This window comes from Geotrypetes seraphini, chromosome 3 (assembly GCF_902459505.1).
Source record: "Geotrypetes seraphini chromosome 3, aGeoSer1.1, whole genome shotgun sequence".
Taxonomy (NCBI): Eukaryota; Metazoa; Chordata; class Amphibia; order Gymnophiona; family Dermophiidae; genus Geotrypetes; species Geotrypetes seraphini.
In genome coordinates this window covers 380,443,781-380,461,764 of record NC_047086.1, presented here as the reverse complement: position 1 = coordinate 380,461,764, position 17,984 = coordinate 380,443,781, and the positions used below count along the sequence as shown (strand labels likewise).

At 42.0% G+C, this 17,984-nt stretch overlaps 1 protein-coding gene across 3 annotated transcripts in view; it reads left to right on the top strand.

The window, feature by feature from the left end:
- Nucleotides 1–17,984, top strand: part of PPP1R21 (protein phosphatase 1 regulatory subunit 21) — a 113,121-nt gene that overhangs the window by 72,056 nt on the left and 23,081 nt on the right. For all 3 annotated transcript variants that reach the window (XM_033937745.1, XM_033937744.1, XM_033937746.1), the window contains exons 17-20: nucleotides 7–240; nucleotides 2,223–2,258; nucleotides 12,432–12,548; nucleotides 16,872–16,970. In XM_033937745.1, coding sequence (XP_033793636.1) covers nucleotides 7–240; nucleotides 2,223–2,258; nucleotides 12,432–12,548; nucleotides 16,872–16,970 — 486 coding nt within the window. The remainder of the gene's footprint in view (nucleotides 1–6; nucleotides 241–2,222; nucleotides 2,259–12,431; nucleotides 12,549–16,871; nucleotides 16,971–17,984) is intronic.

Here is a 17,984-nt window from a genome sequence, read left to right as displayed (position 1 = left end):
TTAAAGGTACAACAGAGTTTGGAAAAGATTGCAAAGCTTGAGCAAGAAAAAGAACACTGGATGTTGGAGGCTCAACTGGCCAAGGTTAAGCTGGAAAAAGAAAACCGAAGGATGGCAGATCTGTTGAAGAACTCTGGCAGTGCTCAATTAGTTGAGCTCGCACAGGAAAATGCTTTTTCAAGTCAGCAAGACAAGGAAGGATCTACAGGAGAATGCAAAGAGCCTGTCAACACAAGCTTGGTAAAAGTTTCTTTTGTGCCTGCCATTTGTTACTGTATTTCTTCTAGCGATGTATAATAAACCTGCAGATGGTTCAGAAAGCCGCCGTTGTAGCTTTGAAAATGAATTTGAAAACAGTATCACTGTTGATCAGACTCTTGGGAGCCTACAGGAAAATCCCAGGTTTATCGTTTGACAGGCTCTTGAATATAGCCATGTCAGTTTAATTAATGTTGTTTATCATAAATGATTATTCTAGATCCTTTGCTAAAACTTTTGGGAGATATGAATAGTATGAAAAAAAAATGGGTTTGATCACTGCATCAGTCAGCGAAGTGAGCAGTGGCTCTTGTTTTGCACCTTAGAATGACAGGTGATGATATAGAGAAGGGGTGCCCACACTTTTTGGGCATGCGAGCTACTTTTAAAATGACCAAGTCAAAATGATCTACCAACAATAAAATTTTAAAAAAAACCCACAAAGCACACTGTACGCATAGAAAATGTTAATTATCATTCCTATTCCGGGATTTTTTCAAAGAGGTCAAAGCAGATGACTCTATGCACTGTCACCTCAGTAACAACCATACAAAAACAGACAAATATACCCCCCTCCCTTTTTACTAAACCACGATAGCAGTTTTTAGTGCAGGGAGCTGCGCTGAATGTGCTGCTCTCGAAGCTCATAGGCTCCCTGCACTAAAAACCACTATTGTGGTTTAGTAAAAGGGGACCATAGTGTAAAATATAGACAACAGATATAAATTCAGACACATTTTGATCACTAAATTTAAAATAAAATAATTTTTCCTACCTTTGTTGTCTGGTGATTTCATGAGTCTCTGGTTGGACTTTCTTCTTCTGACTGTGCATCCAATCTTTCTTCCCTTCTTTCAGCCTGTATGCTTCCTCTCCTCCAGACCTCATTCCCTCCCCCAACTTTTTCTTCTTTTCTCCCTGCCTCTCTTTCATTTTTTCTGTTTCTCTTCTTTCCTTCTGTCTCTCTGCCTGCCTTCTTTCTTTCTTTCTCCCTGCCCTCCCCCAAGCCACTGCCACTGCCATCGAGGAACAGGCCCCCAAGCCGCCACTGCCACCGCCCCAAGCTCTCCCTGCTTCCCTGCGTCGGGCCGACCAGCATTCCTCTCCCCGACATCAATTCTGCCGTCGGAGAGGAAGTTCCGGCCCAGCCAGGCAGTGATTGGCTGGCCAGAACTTCCTCTTTGACAGCAGAATTGACTTCGTGGAGAGGAAGGCTGATCGGCCCGGTAGATCGCCAAGACATCGTGAGTCTATCACGGAGCCCGGGATGGGCTCCGCGATCAACTCACTTTGCCTTGGCGATCTACCGGTCGATCGTGATCGACCTATTGGGCACCCCTGATTTAGAGAATGCACATATAGGAACTTAGTAGAAGATGGAAAAAAGCCAGTCATGTTTCTCTATAGCTGGACCATTTATGTGGAATGCATTGTCTGGTACCCTACAGTTTTCTGGAAATCTATTGCAATTTTGAAAGTTGCTTAAGACCCATTTATTTGTTCAAGCTATTTAAAGCTAATATTCTGTTTCTAAGTTAATATTTTACTTTCTGAATATCAATTTTTTTTGCAGGTTATTAGATTTATGCATTTTGATTGAAGTAATGTAGTAAACGAGCGGTTGAGATGTAATTTATAGGTTGAGATGGTATAATCTTATGATTTTTGCTGATGTATGGGATCTTTATGTTGTGCAAACCCTGAAATATGTATGTAATACTGTGAGCTGCCTTGGATAAAGGCGGATTAAAAATGTTTTAAATAAATAAGAGATAATAGATCCCTTGAGCAAGCAGGTTTCTAAATCGTGTTCCTCCTTCTCTTGAATGTATCCATACTGAAATGGTGTTTAGCTTGCATTCTTATTATGTAGCCTAAACAATGAGTGTGTTTACTGCAAACTCACTTACAGTTTATTTCAGTTCTGTTTTAATTGGTCGTTTTTCACACTTTTTTTTTTTTAGATTGGAATTTTGACAGTGAGAGCCGACGACAGGGAGGTACTGTATGGCCTTTTGAATTTTATATTATTTGTTACGTGAAATAAGTACTTATTGTCTGTAGCCCTGGATAGATTTTATTCAATATGTTAAACCCAAGACAAATATTAATGATGAGAACTATAAAAAATGTGTCAACCATGCATCTTGACACCCTGAAGGCTGAACTGGCCAGAGCAAACAGTTTTTTTTCTTTGAGAAGATCCTATGGAGGCCTTATGGAAAATCTAGAAGAAAAAATTTTATATTTTCTACAAAACAGTACCATATTTTTCGCTCCATAAGACGCACCTGACAATAAGACGCACCCTAAATTTAGAGGAGGAAAACAAGAAAAAAAACATTCTGAACCAAATTCTCCCTGCCAGGCTCTGCACCCAACCCCACACTCATTGCCAGGCCCTACACCCTGTCTCCTCTCCCTGCCAGGCTCTGCATCCTGTCCCCCCTCGGTGGTCTAGTGGTAGGCTGGGACAGGGCACAGGGCGGGCAGGGACAGGGCACAGATGTCAAGGCAGATGATTTTTAAAAATATGCAATGTCACCTCAGTAACAATTATAGAAAAATAGACAAATATAGGGCAAAATGTAGACAGCAGATATAAATTCTCCAAACTGACACATTTTGATCACTAAATTGAAAATAAAATAATTTCTCTTACCTTTGTTGTCTGTTGATTTCTTTCTTTCTTTCCTCAGACTCAACAATTGTCCCTTCTTCCCTCCCTCCTATGTTCCCCTCACTGCCTTGGTCATCTTTCCCCCCCCAAACTCAGGCCCAACAATTGTCCCTCCATCCTATGTTCCCCTCACTGTCTTTGTCATATTCCCCCCCCCCAACTCAGGCCCAATTGTCCCTTCCTTCCTCCCTTCTATGTTCCCCTCATTGCCTTGGTCATCTTCCCCCCCCAACTCAGACCCAATTGTCCCTTCCTCCCTCCCTTGGTCATCTTTCCCCCCAAACTCAGGCCCAACAATTGTCCCTCCCTCCTATGTTCCCCTCACTGTCTTTGTCATCTTCCCAACCCCCCAACTCAGACCCAATTGTCCTTTCCTCCCTCCCTTGGTCATCTTTCCCCCCCAAACTCAGGCCCAACAATTGTCCCTCCCTCCTATGTTCCCCTCACTGTCTTTGTCATCTTCCAAACCCCCCAACTCAGGCCCAATTGTCCCTTCCTTCCTCCCTCCTATGTTCCCCTCATTGCCTTGGTCATCTCCCCCCCCCCAACTCAAGCCCAACAATTGTCCCTTCCTTCCTCCCTCCTATGTTCCTCTCACTGCCTTCTAGTCTGTCCTCTTCCGCCCCCAAGCCTGCCCGCCCTTGTGCTGGTTTTAATTGCCTCCTGCTGCTGCCGCTGTGAAAACACATCCACGAAGCAGCAGTGGGGGGACGACTCCTGTGCCAGGCAGGTGCAGGTGCAGCTATTGCATGCCGCTGGCCCAGAAGCCTTACCCCAGTCGTCGACGAAGAAGAAGCAGCAGCAGTGTGTGAGGTGGGACTCCTGGCTCAGCATGGCACCCGGAACGGAAGGAGTTGCTAGGAAGGGCCAGGCAGGTGCAGCGATTTCATGCTGGCCCAGACCTTTTCGCTGACGTCAGAATTGATGTCGAGAGTAAGGCTTCTGGGCTGGCGGCATGCAATTGCTGCACCCGCCTGGCCTTTCCCTTCCTTTACTTTCGTCTGCAGTGAGTAACCAGCAGCGGCGGGTGAGGGGCGAGCAGTGGCAGCACCCTTTTTTGCACCCACTTTTTTGGGTGGAAAAAATGCGTCTTTTAGAGTGATAAATACAGTATTTGTTGTCTATGACCAAAGAGCACATATATTTCTCAACATTATAAAATCTATGCAAAAAACAGCAATTGAAACCTAGAAATTTAGCTTTATTCACTGAATATTGCAGAAAAATACCAACGACGCACTTTTCCCCCAAAAAGTGGGTGGAAATAAAAGTGCATCTTATGGAGCAAATATACCCCCCACCCGGTACCTTTAAATTCTTGTGGTCCAGCGGTATATCAGCAGGAGCGAGTTTTCCACGCTCCTGCCACTTTCGCTGGACGGCTGCTGCCTCATTATGTCAGGGCCAGTGGCGCACAAGGCAAGAGTGAGCTATTCGCGTTGCAGCCTGGCCCCACGCTGCTTCCTGAATGGCTGCCATCAATTCTCACGAGTCCCGTGTGTTATAGTGCGAAAAATACGGTAGCTTACATAAACAATGCAACTGAATAAATCTTAAATTGATAAAGTAAATGAGTTATCACAAACTATCCTATTCTTGTGAAAGAGAACCATTAATTGTTACATAGTGGGTCGAAGTTAATTGATTTGTGTTGGTACTTTCCCCCTCCCCACCACCATCCCCAACAATAAAAAGAAGAATGCAGGAGGAAAACAACGAAAGTGAGAAGCCTGTTGCTCTTCCCTAAGGCAGTAAAGTAGTTGAAGGGAGCATATCTGAATCTATAAAGCACAGACATGGGAGTAAAAATAGTTGAAAGTTATATGAGTGTAGTACCACCTCATCAGGGCCTAATATCCATTTTCAACCTGGACAGTGGCCATCCCAAAAGTTTTAGCATAAGACCATTTCCTTTCCTAGTCCTTGGCTGAAAATGGTCTCCCAAAATCCACTGCCCAGTGTTTCATATACTTTCATACTGCACCACTGTAGGAATTCAGGCATCTATAAATAGCTGAAATAAGCCCTTTCTTCAATGTAGGGTCCAAAAGCTGTTCAAAAGCAGTTTTCCCTTGAAGTAAATCCACCAATATAGCTGAACTAAGCAAATAGTGCTTAACTGGAAGATAAGGAAAAAGAGCCTGTGAAAAGTGAATATTGATTTTGTAGGTCCCCGATCCAATAATTGACCTGTTCATACCATAAGAACATAACCAATGCCTCCGCTGGTCAGACCTGAGGTCCATTGTGCCCAGCAGTCCGCTCACGCGGCGGCCCAACAGGTCCAGGACCTGTGCAGTAATCCTCTATCTATACCCCTCTATCCCCTTTTCCAGCAGAAAATTGTCCAATCCTTTCTTAAACCCCAGTACCGTACTCTGCCTTATTACGTCCTCTGGAAACGCATTCCAGGGTCCACCACATGTTGGGTAAAGAAAAACTTCCTAGCATTCGTTTTGAATCTGTCCCCTTTCAACTTTTCCGAATGCCCTCTTGTTCTTTTATTTTTCGAAAGTATGAAGAATCTGTCCTTCTCCACTCTCTCTATGCCCTTCATGATCGTGTAATTCTCTATCATATCCCCTCTAAGTCTCCTCTTCTCCAGGGAAAACAGACCCAGCTTCTCCAATCTCTCAGCGTTTGAAAGGTTTTCCATACCTTTTATCAGGCGTGTCGCTCTCCTCTGAACCATCTCGAGTAACGCCATATCCTTCTTAAGCTACGGCGACCAATATTGGACGCGGTATTCCAGATGCGGGCGCACCATTGCCCGATACAACGGCAAGATAACTTCTTTCATTCTGGTTGTAATACCCTTCTTGATTATACCTAGCATTCTATTCGCTCTCTTAGCGGTCACTGCGCACTGTGCTGTCAGCTTCATTGTCATGTCCACCATTACCCCCAAATCCCTTTCTTGGATACTCTCATTCAATAATATCCCTCCCATCGTATAGTTGTACCTCGGGTTTCTGTTTCCCTCATGTAATACTTTACATTTCTCAACGTTGAACTTCATCTGTCATCTCATTGCCCATTCCCCTAGTTTGTTCAAGTCCCTTTGCAATTCTTCGCAGTCCTCTTTAGTCCGAGCTCCACTAAATAGTTTGGTGTCGTCCGCAAATTTTATTATCTCACACTTCATCCCTGTTTCTAGATCATTTATGAATATATTAAATAGCAGCGGCCCGAGCACCCAGCCCTGCGGGACACCACTCGTGACCCTCCTCCAGTCTGAGTAATGGCCCTTCATTCCTACCCTCTGTTTCCTACCCTCCAATCAGTTTCTGATCCATCTATGTACGTCTCCTTCCACCCCATGGTTCTTCAATTTCCGGAGTAGATGTTCATGGGGCACCTTGTCAAAGGCTTTTTGGAAATCTAGATATATGATGTCTATGGGGTCTCCTTTGTCCATCCCTTCGAAGAAGTGCAATAAGTTCATTAGGCATGATCTCCCCTTGCAGAAACCATGTTGGCTGGTTATCAGAAGTTAGTTTCTTTCAAAATGTTCATCGATGTTTTCTTTTATCAGTGCTTCTGCCATTTTCCCCGGAACCGAGATCAGGCTAACCGGTCTGTAGTTTCCCGGGTCACCTCTTGATCCCTTTTTAAAGATGGGTGTAACGTTGGCTATCTTCCAATCCTCCGGGATCATGCCTGTTTTCAAGGATAAGTTGCAAATTTGCTGCAGTAGTTCCGCTATCTCCTCCTTTAATTCTTTCAGAACCCTTGGATGTATTCCGTCCGGACCTGATGATTTGTCAGTTTTTAGTTTTTCTATCTGCTTGCGCACATCTTCAAGGCTCACTTCCATGGATGTTAATTTTTCAGCTTGACTTCCATTGAAGAATTGCTCAGGTTCTGGTATGTTGGATGTGTCTTTGTTTGTAAATACAGACGAAAAGAACATGTTAAGCCTTTCTGCCACTTCTTTCTCCTCCTTCACCACTCCCTTCCTGTCTCCGTCGTCCAGCTGTCCCACCTCCTTCCTAGCCGGCTGCTTCCCTTTAACATATCTAAAGAACGGTTTGAAATTTCGTGCTTCCCTGGCTAGCCTCTCTTCATACTCTTTTTTTGGCTTTTCGAACCACAAGGTGACATTCTTTTTGATACTTCCTGTGCTCTTTCCAGTTCCCCTCAGTTTTGTCCTTTTTCCATTTCCTGAATGAATTTTTCTTATTGCCTATCGCTTCCTTCACTATTTTGGTTATCCACGCCGAGTCTTTTGTTCGACTCTTTTTGCACCCCTTTCTGAATCTGGGGATATATAGATTTTGCGCCTTGCTCACTGTGTCCTTGAAAAAAGACCAGGCATGATTTACCGTTTGCCATTTTTTGGAAGTGTTTCTAAGTTTCTTCCTTACCATTTCCCTCATTGCTTCGTAGTTTCCTTTCCTGATGTTAAAAGTTTTCGCTATGGTTCTTTTTCCTTTCGGTACTCCTACCTCAACCTTGAACTTGATCATATTATGATCGCTGTTTCCCAACGGTCCCTCTACTTCCACTTCCTTTGCAGGTCCCCTTAACCCATTTAGGATTAGATCCAGAGTGGCATTTCCTCTTGTCGGTTCTCTAACAAGCTGCTCCATGAAGCAATCTTGTGTAGCCTCCAGGAATTCTGTCTCCCTAGTGTATTTTGAGCTTCCAAGACTCCAGTCTATCCCGGATTAGTTGAAGTCTCCCATAATAACCGTGTTGCCTTTCCCACCGTGCAAATACATTAACCTCCAGTCCCGGTGGAAATTCCCTATTAAGTTGAAGGGGTGTAAACCAGGAATGCTTCCTCCCAGCTAACAGGAAAAAACACTATATCACACCCACATTGCAACTTGCACCGCAATTGGAGCATTAAGTAAACGTAATCTCCCCAGCGCCCAAGGGAGATGCAACAAATGGATAGCAGGAAACTAGCCTGTTCAATATCCACCCATAATTTAGGCTTCTGTGCCTGCCACTCTAACAATGCCCGCAGCTGTGCTATGTGATAGTATTGGAGCAGATTGGGAATCGCCAGCCCACCGTCGCCCTTAGCTGAATAAAGAACCCGCATTCCCAGCCGAGGCCCAAAATAAACACATAAATTTCCCACCCAAACCAGCAACATCTGAAAAAGAACCTCAATTCACCCAAGGCATGAAAACCATAAGCCCTGCCACCTATCCAAATCCTTCTGAATTTGCTGGATCTCAGGAGGATAATTAAGCTCATAAAGTTGTTTGGTTTTTTTTCTCTCTTTTGCAAATTCTGTTGCTTCCTTCTCTGTTATAAATAATAATAATAACTTTATTTTTCTATACCGCCATAATCAAGCAACTTCTAGGCGGTTCACATTGAAAGAAGGCTGGAAAGTCAGCGAATAACAATAAGCCTAAATAGAAAGCTTACATACTAATTGGAGTTCCAGGGGTAAAGAATACATGAAAAGGAGCTTCTTGAGAGAAAGAAAAGGCGTTTACAGAGGGGGATATCCTAGTGAGAGGGAGAGGACTGTTTTAGTCGATGAATTTGTCGAATAGGGCGGTTTAAATTGATTTTCGGAATGCACTGTAAATCAGATTGGGTTCATTTATGCAGTTTCTCAGCCAGACTTGCTGTCTATTCGCTTGGAACATAAAGATTCTATCCAGGAAGGATTTGTATCTGCAGCCCGTGATCTTTGGGTATGCAAAGATGTTTTTGTTTCTGGTTGTTTGTGTGGGGTGGTGTAGAATGAAGTGAGTTTGCAGGTATGAAGGTGCTAGTCCCCAGACTTGTTTGAAACAGATGCAAAAAAATTTGAATAGTATTCACGCTTCTATTGGTAGCCAGTGCAGTTTTTTATAATAGGGGCTAATGTGGTCATTTTTTTCTCAGTCCGAAGATTAGGCGAACGGCGGTGTTTTGAACTAATCTGTTTTTTTACTGTTTTTTTGTGGGATACCCAGGTAGATGATGTTGCAGTAGTCAAGGATGGATAGGATCAGTGATTGCACCAGCAACCTGAAGGATGTTGGGTCGAAGTATTTTTTAATGGTCCTTAGTTTCCACAGCATGAAGAAACATTTTTTCACCAGTAAGTTTGTGTGGTCAGCCATGGTTAGGTGTGTATCTAGAGTGGATATGGCACAGGCTTATGCACAGCTGGTTTCAATACAAGTCATCAGTACTGATACCAGCACCTTGATACCTTCTTGATCATAAGGTTATTATGAAGTATCAATACCTAGATGCTGGATGGCTAACCTGAAAGCATACCATTTAACCAAAGTGATAACTAATAGGCTATGAATAATCTTACTAAATAGATAGTTTAAACTTCATATCAAAAAGAAAAGGTAATTTCTTGTGCAGTCCTGGCAGTGAAGAATGAAAACAATTAAAATGTTGATCTCCCTCCCCCCAAAAAAGATTTTACATGTGCTTGCTTTATGCTGGTGGATTCTTACTCATTCCTTATTCATTGGAATACTTGTCGACGTTTGATTATGGAACCAAATTCTGGCCATTTACTTTGATTTTTCAACACTTTTTATGTGTTTGGGTCTATCTAACAGCACCTCAGGAATGGACCAAAAAAGGTCAAACTGTGCCCGAACCCCCAAGAAATAGAGAATCTTTTTTTTTTTTTATAACACAAACAGGGCAGGGACCTGACTTCAAAATACCATTTGGAAAGTATGAACTCCTTCCCCTCCCCCCTCACAAGTCGATAGTCTTGGCGTACTGTTACTTTGACTCTGCAAATTTAAATAACCTTTAAAAACTGTTTACCACTTATGGCTTTTATGAAATCTCTCTTTGTGTATTGAAGGATGAGTCTGACCACATTGGTCCATGCTATAATAACATCACAACTGGACTACTGTAATGCCCTGTACATTGGTCAAACAAAAACAGTATGCATTAGCTCCAACTAAGTCTGAATATTGCAGCATGACTGATACAGGGCTGCATGACACCCTTCCTGCAGAAACCACCCTGGCTATAGGGCCAAAAAAACCTCTTATCTCTGATTTTCAAGGTCCTTAGATAAAATAGACCAGAGTTCCTAAAGAATAAGCTCACTCTGTAAACACCTTTTGAGGCTTCTGAGTTTCTCTCAAGGAACATCAATGTCTGAACCCTTGTCAAAAGAAATTAAAGTGAAAACCTGGTCCTTCTAAGCCTTTAATACATGGAGTGACTATCACTCACTCCACACCTGGACTAGCTTGCTGCATACCCTGTGTTAGACCAATTCCTCATATACAGCATGTACATATTTGTTTGGTGGGGGAGAGAAGAAAGGTGAATGTGGCATGTTTTTGCATTAACCTTAAATAGCTTATTGTGAGTACTAGGCCTGTCTTCCTTACAGGCACCCTGTAAAAGTTATCTTTGCCTTTTAAGGGCACAACTGCATTAATAGAAATGATTACATAACTTTGGAGAAAAGCTTCAACATAGCTTACCTACAAGTTGCCTCCGACATGCCATTGGAAGCTTTCTGCTTAACATTTTTTCATTAATGCTTTCTAAAACATCATACATCTTTCTTTACAATATCTTTTGCCAACCTTTGAAATTAGAAATATGCTTCATCCTAACAGCTGGGTGAACATATTTATTACAGAAGCGTTTAGTAATTGAAAGGATGAATTAGGGCCAGAGGAAATCAAAATGGCGTTCTAGTCGGATTTGGGCTCCGGAGACAAACTCTTTTCCTGCTACTTCCTTTTGGTTACTCACTTCAAGATGGGCAAAAGAAAAGGGAAAATAGGGACTTTCCCTTCAGAGTCCTCTTCTTTCCCACTTCATCCATTCTCGCTTCATCCATTGAGAGGTTCATGGTCCACTCAGCATTACTCTCCAGAACTGGTGCTGGCTGTGAGGCGGCCTTACTGGAGCTGAATGCAGCTCTCAGCCCAGAGGAAAGACTTCCACCCTCAGATCCTGGCATGGAGAAGCTCCCAGAGCCATCGATGGAGGCAGGCAGCCTAGCGGCTAATACAACATCGATTGAAGGGGGCAACCAGAGCTTGAAGGGGAGCAGTTGGAGGAAGTGACGCAAACACGGGTGAGCGTCCGTTCTCCCCTGGAACTTTGGAAATCCTGGGAGAAATAGATGGACAACAGCTGCTGGATTCTTCTGGTGGGAAACTGAAGAAGCAACATAATGATGGTGAGCCCTCTCTCCCCCCCATGATTAAACCTACCCATGTAATGTTAGAGTTCATCTGGGACACAATTGGATGTTACCTTACAAGACTGTAAAACATGCCTAGTCACTCAGGAGGCAAAGAACTTTGAACTGGAAAGAAAAGTTGAGGAAGTTCAACAGGATCTGAAATTCCTTAGGGCCTGTTTTACAGCACAGTAATGGCCCTGAAGCCCATAGAGATTTAAAGGGCTTCGGGGCTATTGCCACGCGGCAGCCACTAGCGCAGCTTTGTAAAACAGGTTCTTAGTGTTTGGTCAAGGATTTACAGGCCTTAAGAACAAGGTGGAAAAGCTGGAAATTATACACGAAGATTGAGTCTTCATTTTGTTAATTTTCCCCAGTCAAAAAAGGTAGCCCCCTTAGAAATGTTTAAGAAATATATGACGGAGAACTTAGGGGTACCTAAGGAAGCTACTCCTCTTGTTTCCCGTACATATTTCTTGCCCGGGAAAAAGCGACAAGTCTTGAGACAAGAAGAGCTATCTATAGATAGCTTGAATTTAATACAGTTTTTGGAAACATCTGTAGAGGAAGAGTGTGAAAGAACTACTCTTTGAGTCAGATAAAGACTGGGTGATGAGGCTGTATTTTCGTAATCAGTACAAATTGTTTCTGGGAGGAAAGGTTTGGATATTTCCTGATGTCTGTGTTGATACACAGGAGAAGAGGAAGCAATTTTTATTGCTTCGTCCACAGGTATTATCTCTGGATGCACATTTTTTAAAAAAATAATTTTCCCTGTAAATGCTTAATCCTTTTTGAATCAAATAGATACCTTTCCTATGACCCAAAACAACTTAAGGCTTTTCTTGAAAATAAACACTCAATTCAGGTCTCAAGTGTGGATAGGAGGGAAATAAATGAAGGAACTTAGTTTTCTATTCTGTAATAGGGAAGAAATAGAATAATGTAGAAATATCTGTCTAGATACCCTGTACTTAGTTTGAATAATGTTGCTGTGTGTGTTTTTAGCAATGATGACTCTTTTCCTTAAGAGTTCCTCTCTCTTGCTTGTGGGCTTATAGGAAATTCATTTGTTTTGTTATTATGATACAGAATTTTCTGTCAATATTGCCTATGTTAATTATCTTATTGCAAACTGAATTTTATTTCCTGATGCATGTTATATGCTATTTAATTTGAAATTTCAATAAAAAGAATGATAAAAAAAGAAAGGATGAATTAGTGCCACAGTTATCAATTGACAAAGAATACATTCTGCCTTCCAGCATCCCCCAGTTTTCATTGATTAGTAATGAATGCAAATTTGCCTTTAAATTCAGTAGTTTAATTGTCATTTGTATTGACCAGAATTCAGATGCAGAGTCTCGTGAAGATCTAATAAAAAGTCACTACATGACAAGAATAGTGGAACTTACAACACAATTACAACTGGCTGACAGCAAAGCAGTGAATTTTTATGCAGAGGTAAGCAAAGGTACAGAGTTTCTTTTTCCAGTAATTGAGTGCTTTGTATTGTGGATTACCTCAGACATTATTGAGAGCCCTTCAAGAGGCCCAGAATGCTGCTCCCCATGTGATAAGGGAGTGGGGGTAGATCTAGACTGGAACATATTACTCCACAGTTATTGAAACTTCATTGGCTTCCAGTTGTTTAGCAAATTCAGTTTAAAATATTTTAGTTTAAAAATATATTGTCCAACTGGAGCACTGAAATCCCAGGATATATTTTGGGTGGATGTTGCTACTTTCCATCAGGTTTATGTAGAGGAGGCAGTGTATGTTCTTTATTGCAGGACCAACTATAGAGAACAGTCTTCCTTTGGAGTTAAGGCAAATGACTTCTTTCGGGAAATATTTGAAAGTCTGTGTATTTCGGTAAACCTTTGAATTATCTTTATGAAAATTTGTTTTCCTTAATTCTCAGGATGATTGAAAAGCTGTTGGATGATGGTGCTAAGCTGTTTGTTTTTTAAACCAAGGCCTGATTGCTCAAAACTCTGCCATTCAACTGGTTGTAGCCAGTTTTACTTGCAAGGCAGTTCAGCGTTCAATGTTCAAAAGGGTTCTCGGAGGGTAGCAGCTACCGAGAACCCTTTGCAAATGCATTACAAGAAGCTCATTAGTATTTAAAAGAGCCCTCTTTGTATTGCTCAGAAGGGAACGCCCACCTCTTACCAGGCAAAATTTACCAGCAGGTCTGGAGATGTCGGTAGGTGTGTGTGTTGTGTAAGTGTATGGTCCGTACCTCTGCACGCGCACACACAACACACGCACAATAGCTGCACTAAAAAAAAACATGCAGGAATGAGCCACAAGCAGCTGAGCTGGGAAGGGAAGAGGTAGGGCTTGATGCTGAAAAAGCATTTGATCAGGTGAGATGGATATATTCTGTTCAATTCTATTCTGTAAATTTCTATACCATCTCTACCCTCACAAGAGAGTTTAAAATAAGAAATATACAATTGGTAAAAATTAGCACAAAAAATTGCTTAAATAAATAGATTTAAGACTGTGACGAAACAGACTATAAGAATTGAGGGTCCAGATCTCCATTTGGATAGCGTTCCAAACTGAGGCTACTTGAAACGAGAAAGATTGTTCAAGAATTCATTTAAAGTGAATGGACTTAAACGAGGAAAACGTTAAAGTAAGTCTCTGACGTTGTCTTAGTGGAAAATTACTAGAAAAATAAGTTCAGATATGAGACTAGCTCCTCTGGTGCCATCCCATGAAAGACCTAAAAAAAAAAGCCGAACAGGTAATTTTGAAGTGTATCCTACCCTGAAACAAAAGCCAGTGAAGTTCTTTGAATAAAGGGGACGCATGTTCAAAGCTCTTCTTCCTAAATAATGAGAGACGTTGCCATGTTTAGAATTAACTGCAGTCTGTTATACAATGAAGCATTACATCCTATGTATAATGAGTTGCAGTAATCTAAATGAGACAAAATTATATACTAAACTAAAACTGCAAAATGAGATTACAATACAGTGTCTTATATACCGCAATTCTCTACTATGAATCAATGTGGTTTACAATAAGAGTTAGATCAAGTTATATGTTTAAGCCCAATCTTAGGGGGAAGAGGAGAAGGGTAGGAGAATGTTTATAGAGAGAAGAGAGATGTTTTAAGTTTTTTCCCAGAGGGCGCATGAGTAAAGGCGTTGTATATAAATCGTGAGAGACCCCCCCCCAAAAGGAACAAATAGTCCAGGAATCCCAGAAAGAATGAACAATAGTGTTAGGGTCCCGGCCATATTTTAAACAGAGAGGAGAGGAAATACTCCCAATTTTATGTAATTGCACTTAGTTGTAATAAGCCCTATAAAGCACTCTAGCATAACACTCCCGAAATACCGCTCCTGTTATCAACCTAGGGATCCCGCTCAAGGCACCCAGGATGTTCCACTGACTAAGATATTTATGAAGTTCCTGGCCCCACTTTGCTTGTAGCCACTGGAAGTCTTTAGGGCATTCAAATTGATAGAGGGCCTTATGTAACACCGACACTGAGGTGTGAGAGCCCGCCACCCCTGTGAAGAAGACTTGAAGATTCTTCCCAATAGGTTGCGCAATTCTCTCCTGAGGGAATGAAAGAAATGTAGTGTTTGGCCTGACAATAGGCAAAGGTTTCTCCCCAACAGCGGCCCAACTGATTGCTAAACTCCCTGAGAGGTCTCAAAAGGTCCTCAGGAGTCAACAAATATTCCACTGTGTGGATCCCACGACGAGCCATGTCCAAAAAAACGGTTAATGAATCCCGGAGGAAAGGCTAAATTCCCCCTCAATGAGATCTCGTTAGTCACCCTGGGGTCCCCACCCAACTTACAAATGAAACTACCCCACACCGCCCGCATAGATTTCAATAAGATATTCGATCTGAACAGAGCGGGGATATCCTTAACAGGTAAATGCAAAAGACTATGGAAGGTATGAGGGGCATAGAAAGCAAATTCAAAATACAAAGGGGTAAATTGATCTTCTCCCTGTAGCCAGTCCTTCAAATGACGTAATAAACAGGCGTCATTGTAAAGTCCAAAATTGGGAAGTCCAAACTCCTTCTGCCCCCCGGCCTCCTACCAACAAATAAAGGGGTAGCGTTTGGAGAACATATAACCAACGGGGAAAAATGACCATGCGGACCAAAGCTATACATCCCAGCAAGGATAGAGGAAGATCCCCCCCCCACACACACACATTTCTAATTGGAGTTTGGTAACTGAAAGAAGTTTAGAAACATTAATAGTATATACCTAGATATTTAAAGGAACCCGAAGCCCATTGCAGCGGAAAGGGAGCCTCCCATTGGTTTCTGAGATCAAGTGAAGATGGCAAGGCTTCCAATTTTAAAAGATTCAGCTGGAAACTGGCAAAATCCCCGTATTCACCAATGGTGTCTAGCAAAGCGGCGGGAATCCGTAAGATGAGCAAAAAGGTTATCTGCAAAAGCAGCAAGTTTAAAACTATGACCCCCTATCTGAACACCTTTAATATCTGTATTAGCGTAAATATCTCTTATGAGCAGGTCTAAAGTCAGGAAAAACAAGGGCGACAGTGGACACCCTTGCCTCGTTCAGGAGAGTCCTGTTTAAAAGCTTTTTCACTTTGAAAATAGTTAAGCTCTGGAACGCATTGCCAGAGGTTGTGGTAAGAGTGGATAGCATAGCTGGTTTTAAGAAAAGTTTGGACAATTTCCTGGAGGAAAAGTCCATAGTCTGTTACTGAGAAAGACATGCTTGCCCTGAATCGGTAGTGTGGAATGGTGCTACTCCTTGGGTTTTGGCCTGGTACTAGGGACCTGGATTGGCCACCATGAGAACGGGCTACTGGGCTTGATGGACCATTGGTCTGACCCAGTAAGGCTATTCTTATGTTCTTAAGAATTAATTTACATTGAACTTGATAAGCAACAGGGAGCTAGTAATATTGTTTCAGCAATGATGTTACATGAGCTCTGGAACGCGAATGGGTCAGTAAGCGGATAAGTGTATTCTGTAAAGTTTGTAACCTTTTAATAATACAATTATTTACACCAAGTAATACAATATTACAATAGTCAATCCGAGTCATCAGTAATGATAAAAGCAATGTATGAAAAGCACTTACATGTGTAGGTTTGTAAAACAGGGCAGTTACAGTTAGTTGCTGTGAAATTGCCACTTCTACGTAGGTGCCATTGCCTGCTCTTAGAAGCTGCGGGGTCTGGGCCATTCATTTTTGTTAATGTGTATACAGTATTTGTAAAATGGCTGTTCCTGCTGTATATGAATGCCTGAAAGTATTCTTTTAAAAAAGGCTCTATCAGCAGAGCTTTTCCTAAAATACCACCCGAGCAGAGTTTGTTCTGATCTGTAAGTTCTATGTAAAATGGGGGTCTACACCACGGAAGTTTGATGTGTAAACATAGAAACATAGAAAATGACGGCAGAAAAGGGCCAAAGCCCATCAAGTCTGCCCACTCCATTGACCCACCCCTCTGACTTTACCCCCTTAGAGATCCCACATGTAAATTCCATTTACTCTTAAAATCTGGCACACTGTTGGCCTCAATCACCTGCAGTGGAAGTTTATTTCAACGATCAACCACCCTTTTGGTGAAGAAATATTTTCTGGAGTTGCCATGAAATTTCCCTCCCTTGATTTTCAGCGGATGCCCTCTTGTAGTCGAGGGTCCTTTAAGAAAGAAGATATAATCTTCCACCTCGATACAGCCCGTGATATATTTAAACGCCTATTTGTGTTTTTAAAAAAAATCCTGGATTAAATGAATATTTTCTTATTTGATAGTGTCGTGCCCTAGCCAAAAGGTTAACTTTGGCTGACAAGTCTAAGGACACCCTCAAAGAGGAGGTGAAATCAGCTGGCCTGAACATCAGCAGACTACAGGTATGTATCATTATTAAAGTTCATTTATTTTTGGGTGACGGGTCAAAAGTGTGCGAAGACAAAGGCGCGCCGAAAATCGAGCGCAGACAACCGAGCGCAGGGCTTAATTGCGCTGAAGAAAACCCATATTTTAAAGGGCGCTGACAGGGGAACCCCCCCCACTTTACTTAATAGGGATCATGCTGCCATGTTTGGGGGGGTACACCCCCCCACATTATACTGAAAACTTAACTTTTTACCTAAAAAAACAGGGAAAAAGTTCAAGTTTCCAGTATAATGAGGGAGGTTACAAACTCTCCACAGCGCCAGCGTGACCTCTATTAAGTAAAGTGGGGGAGTTCCCCACCAACACCCCCCGCCGAAGCCCTTTAAAATACGTTTTTTCTTCGGCACGATGAAGTCCTGCGCGCCTTTGTCCTTGTGCGCTTTAGACTATGAACCTATTTTTGATATACCACAGAATGGCATGCCTTCTCTCAGTGGTTTACTATTGTTCATGGATAGTATGAAAGAAGTAGAATCGAGTTGAATCCTGAAAAAGTTACTATGGTAAGGAGAAAAAAACGAAAATAGTTAATTATATCATTCAGAACTCCCCACATTTAAGACCCCCCCCAACCTCTCACAGATGAAGGAAACAGGGATCCTCAATTTGTTTCATATAATTGTTTAGATAAAAATGTTTTGAGAGTGTGTTTAAAGTGAGCAAATGTAAGTTCCTGTTTAATGTACATAGGGATAGTATTCCATTATATTGGGCAAACTATGCTAAAGATAAGTGTGTCAAATATTGTCCCACGTAATAATTTTAAATGATGATAGCAGCAGGAGATTCTGATTAAGTGATGCAGATTCCTAGTGGGGAGCATGCAGGATTAGGTAGAAGGCTACAAAAATGTGGTAGGCCTAGATTTTGAAATTTATATACGAAGCACAGAATTTTGAATCGAATCCTGTCAGAGAAGCTTTTGACAAAGTCCCTTATGAGAGTTTCTTAAGAAAATTAGAAAGCCA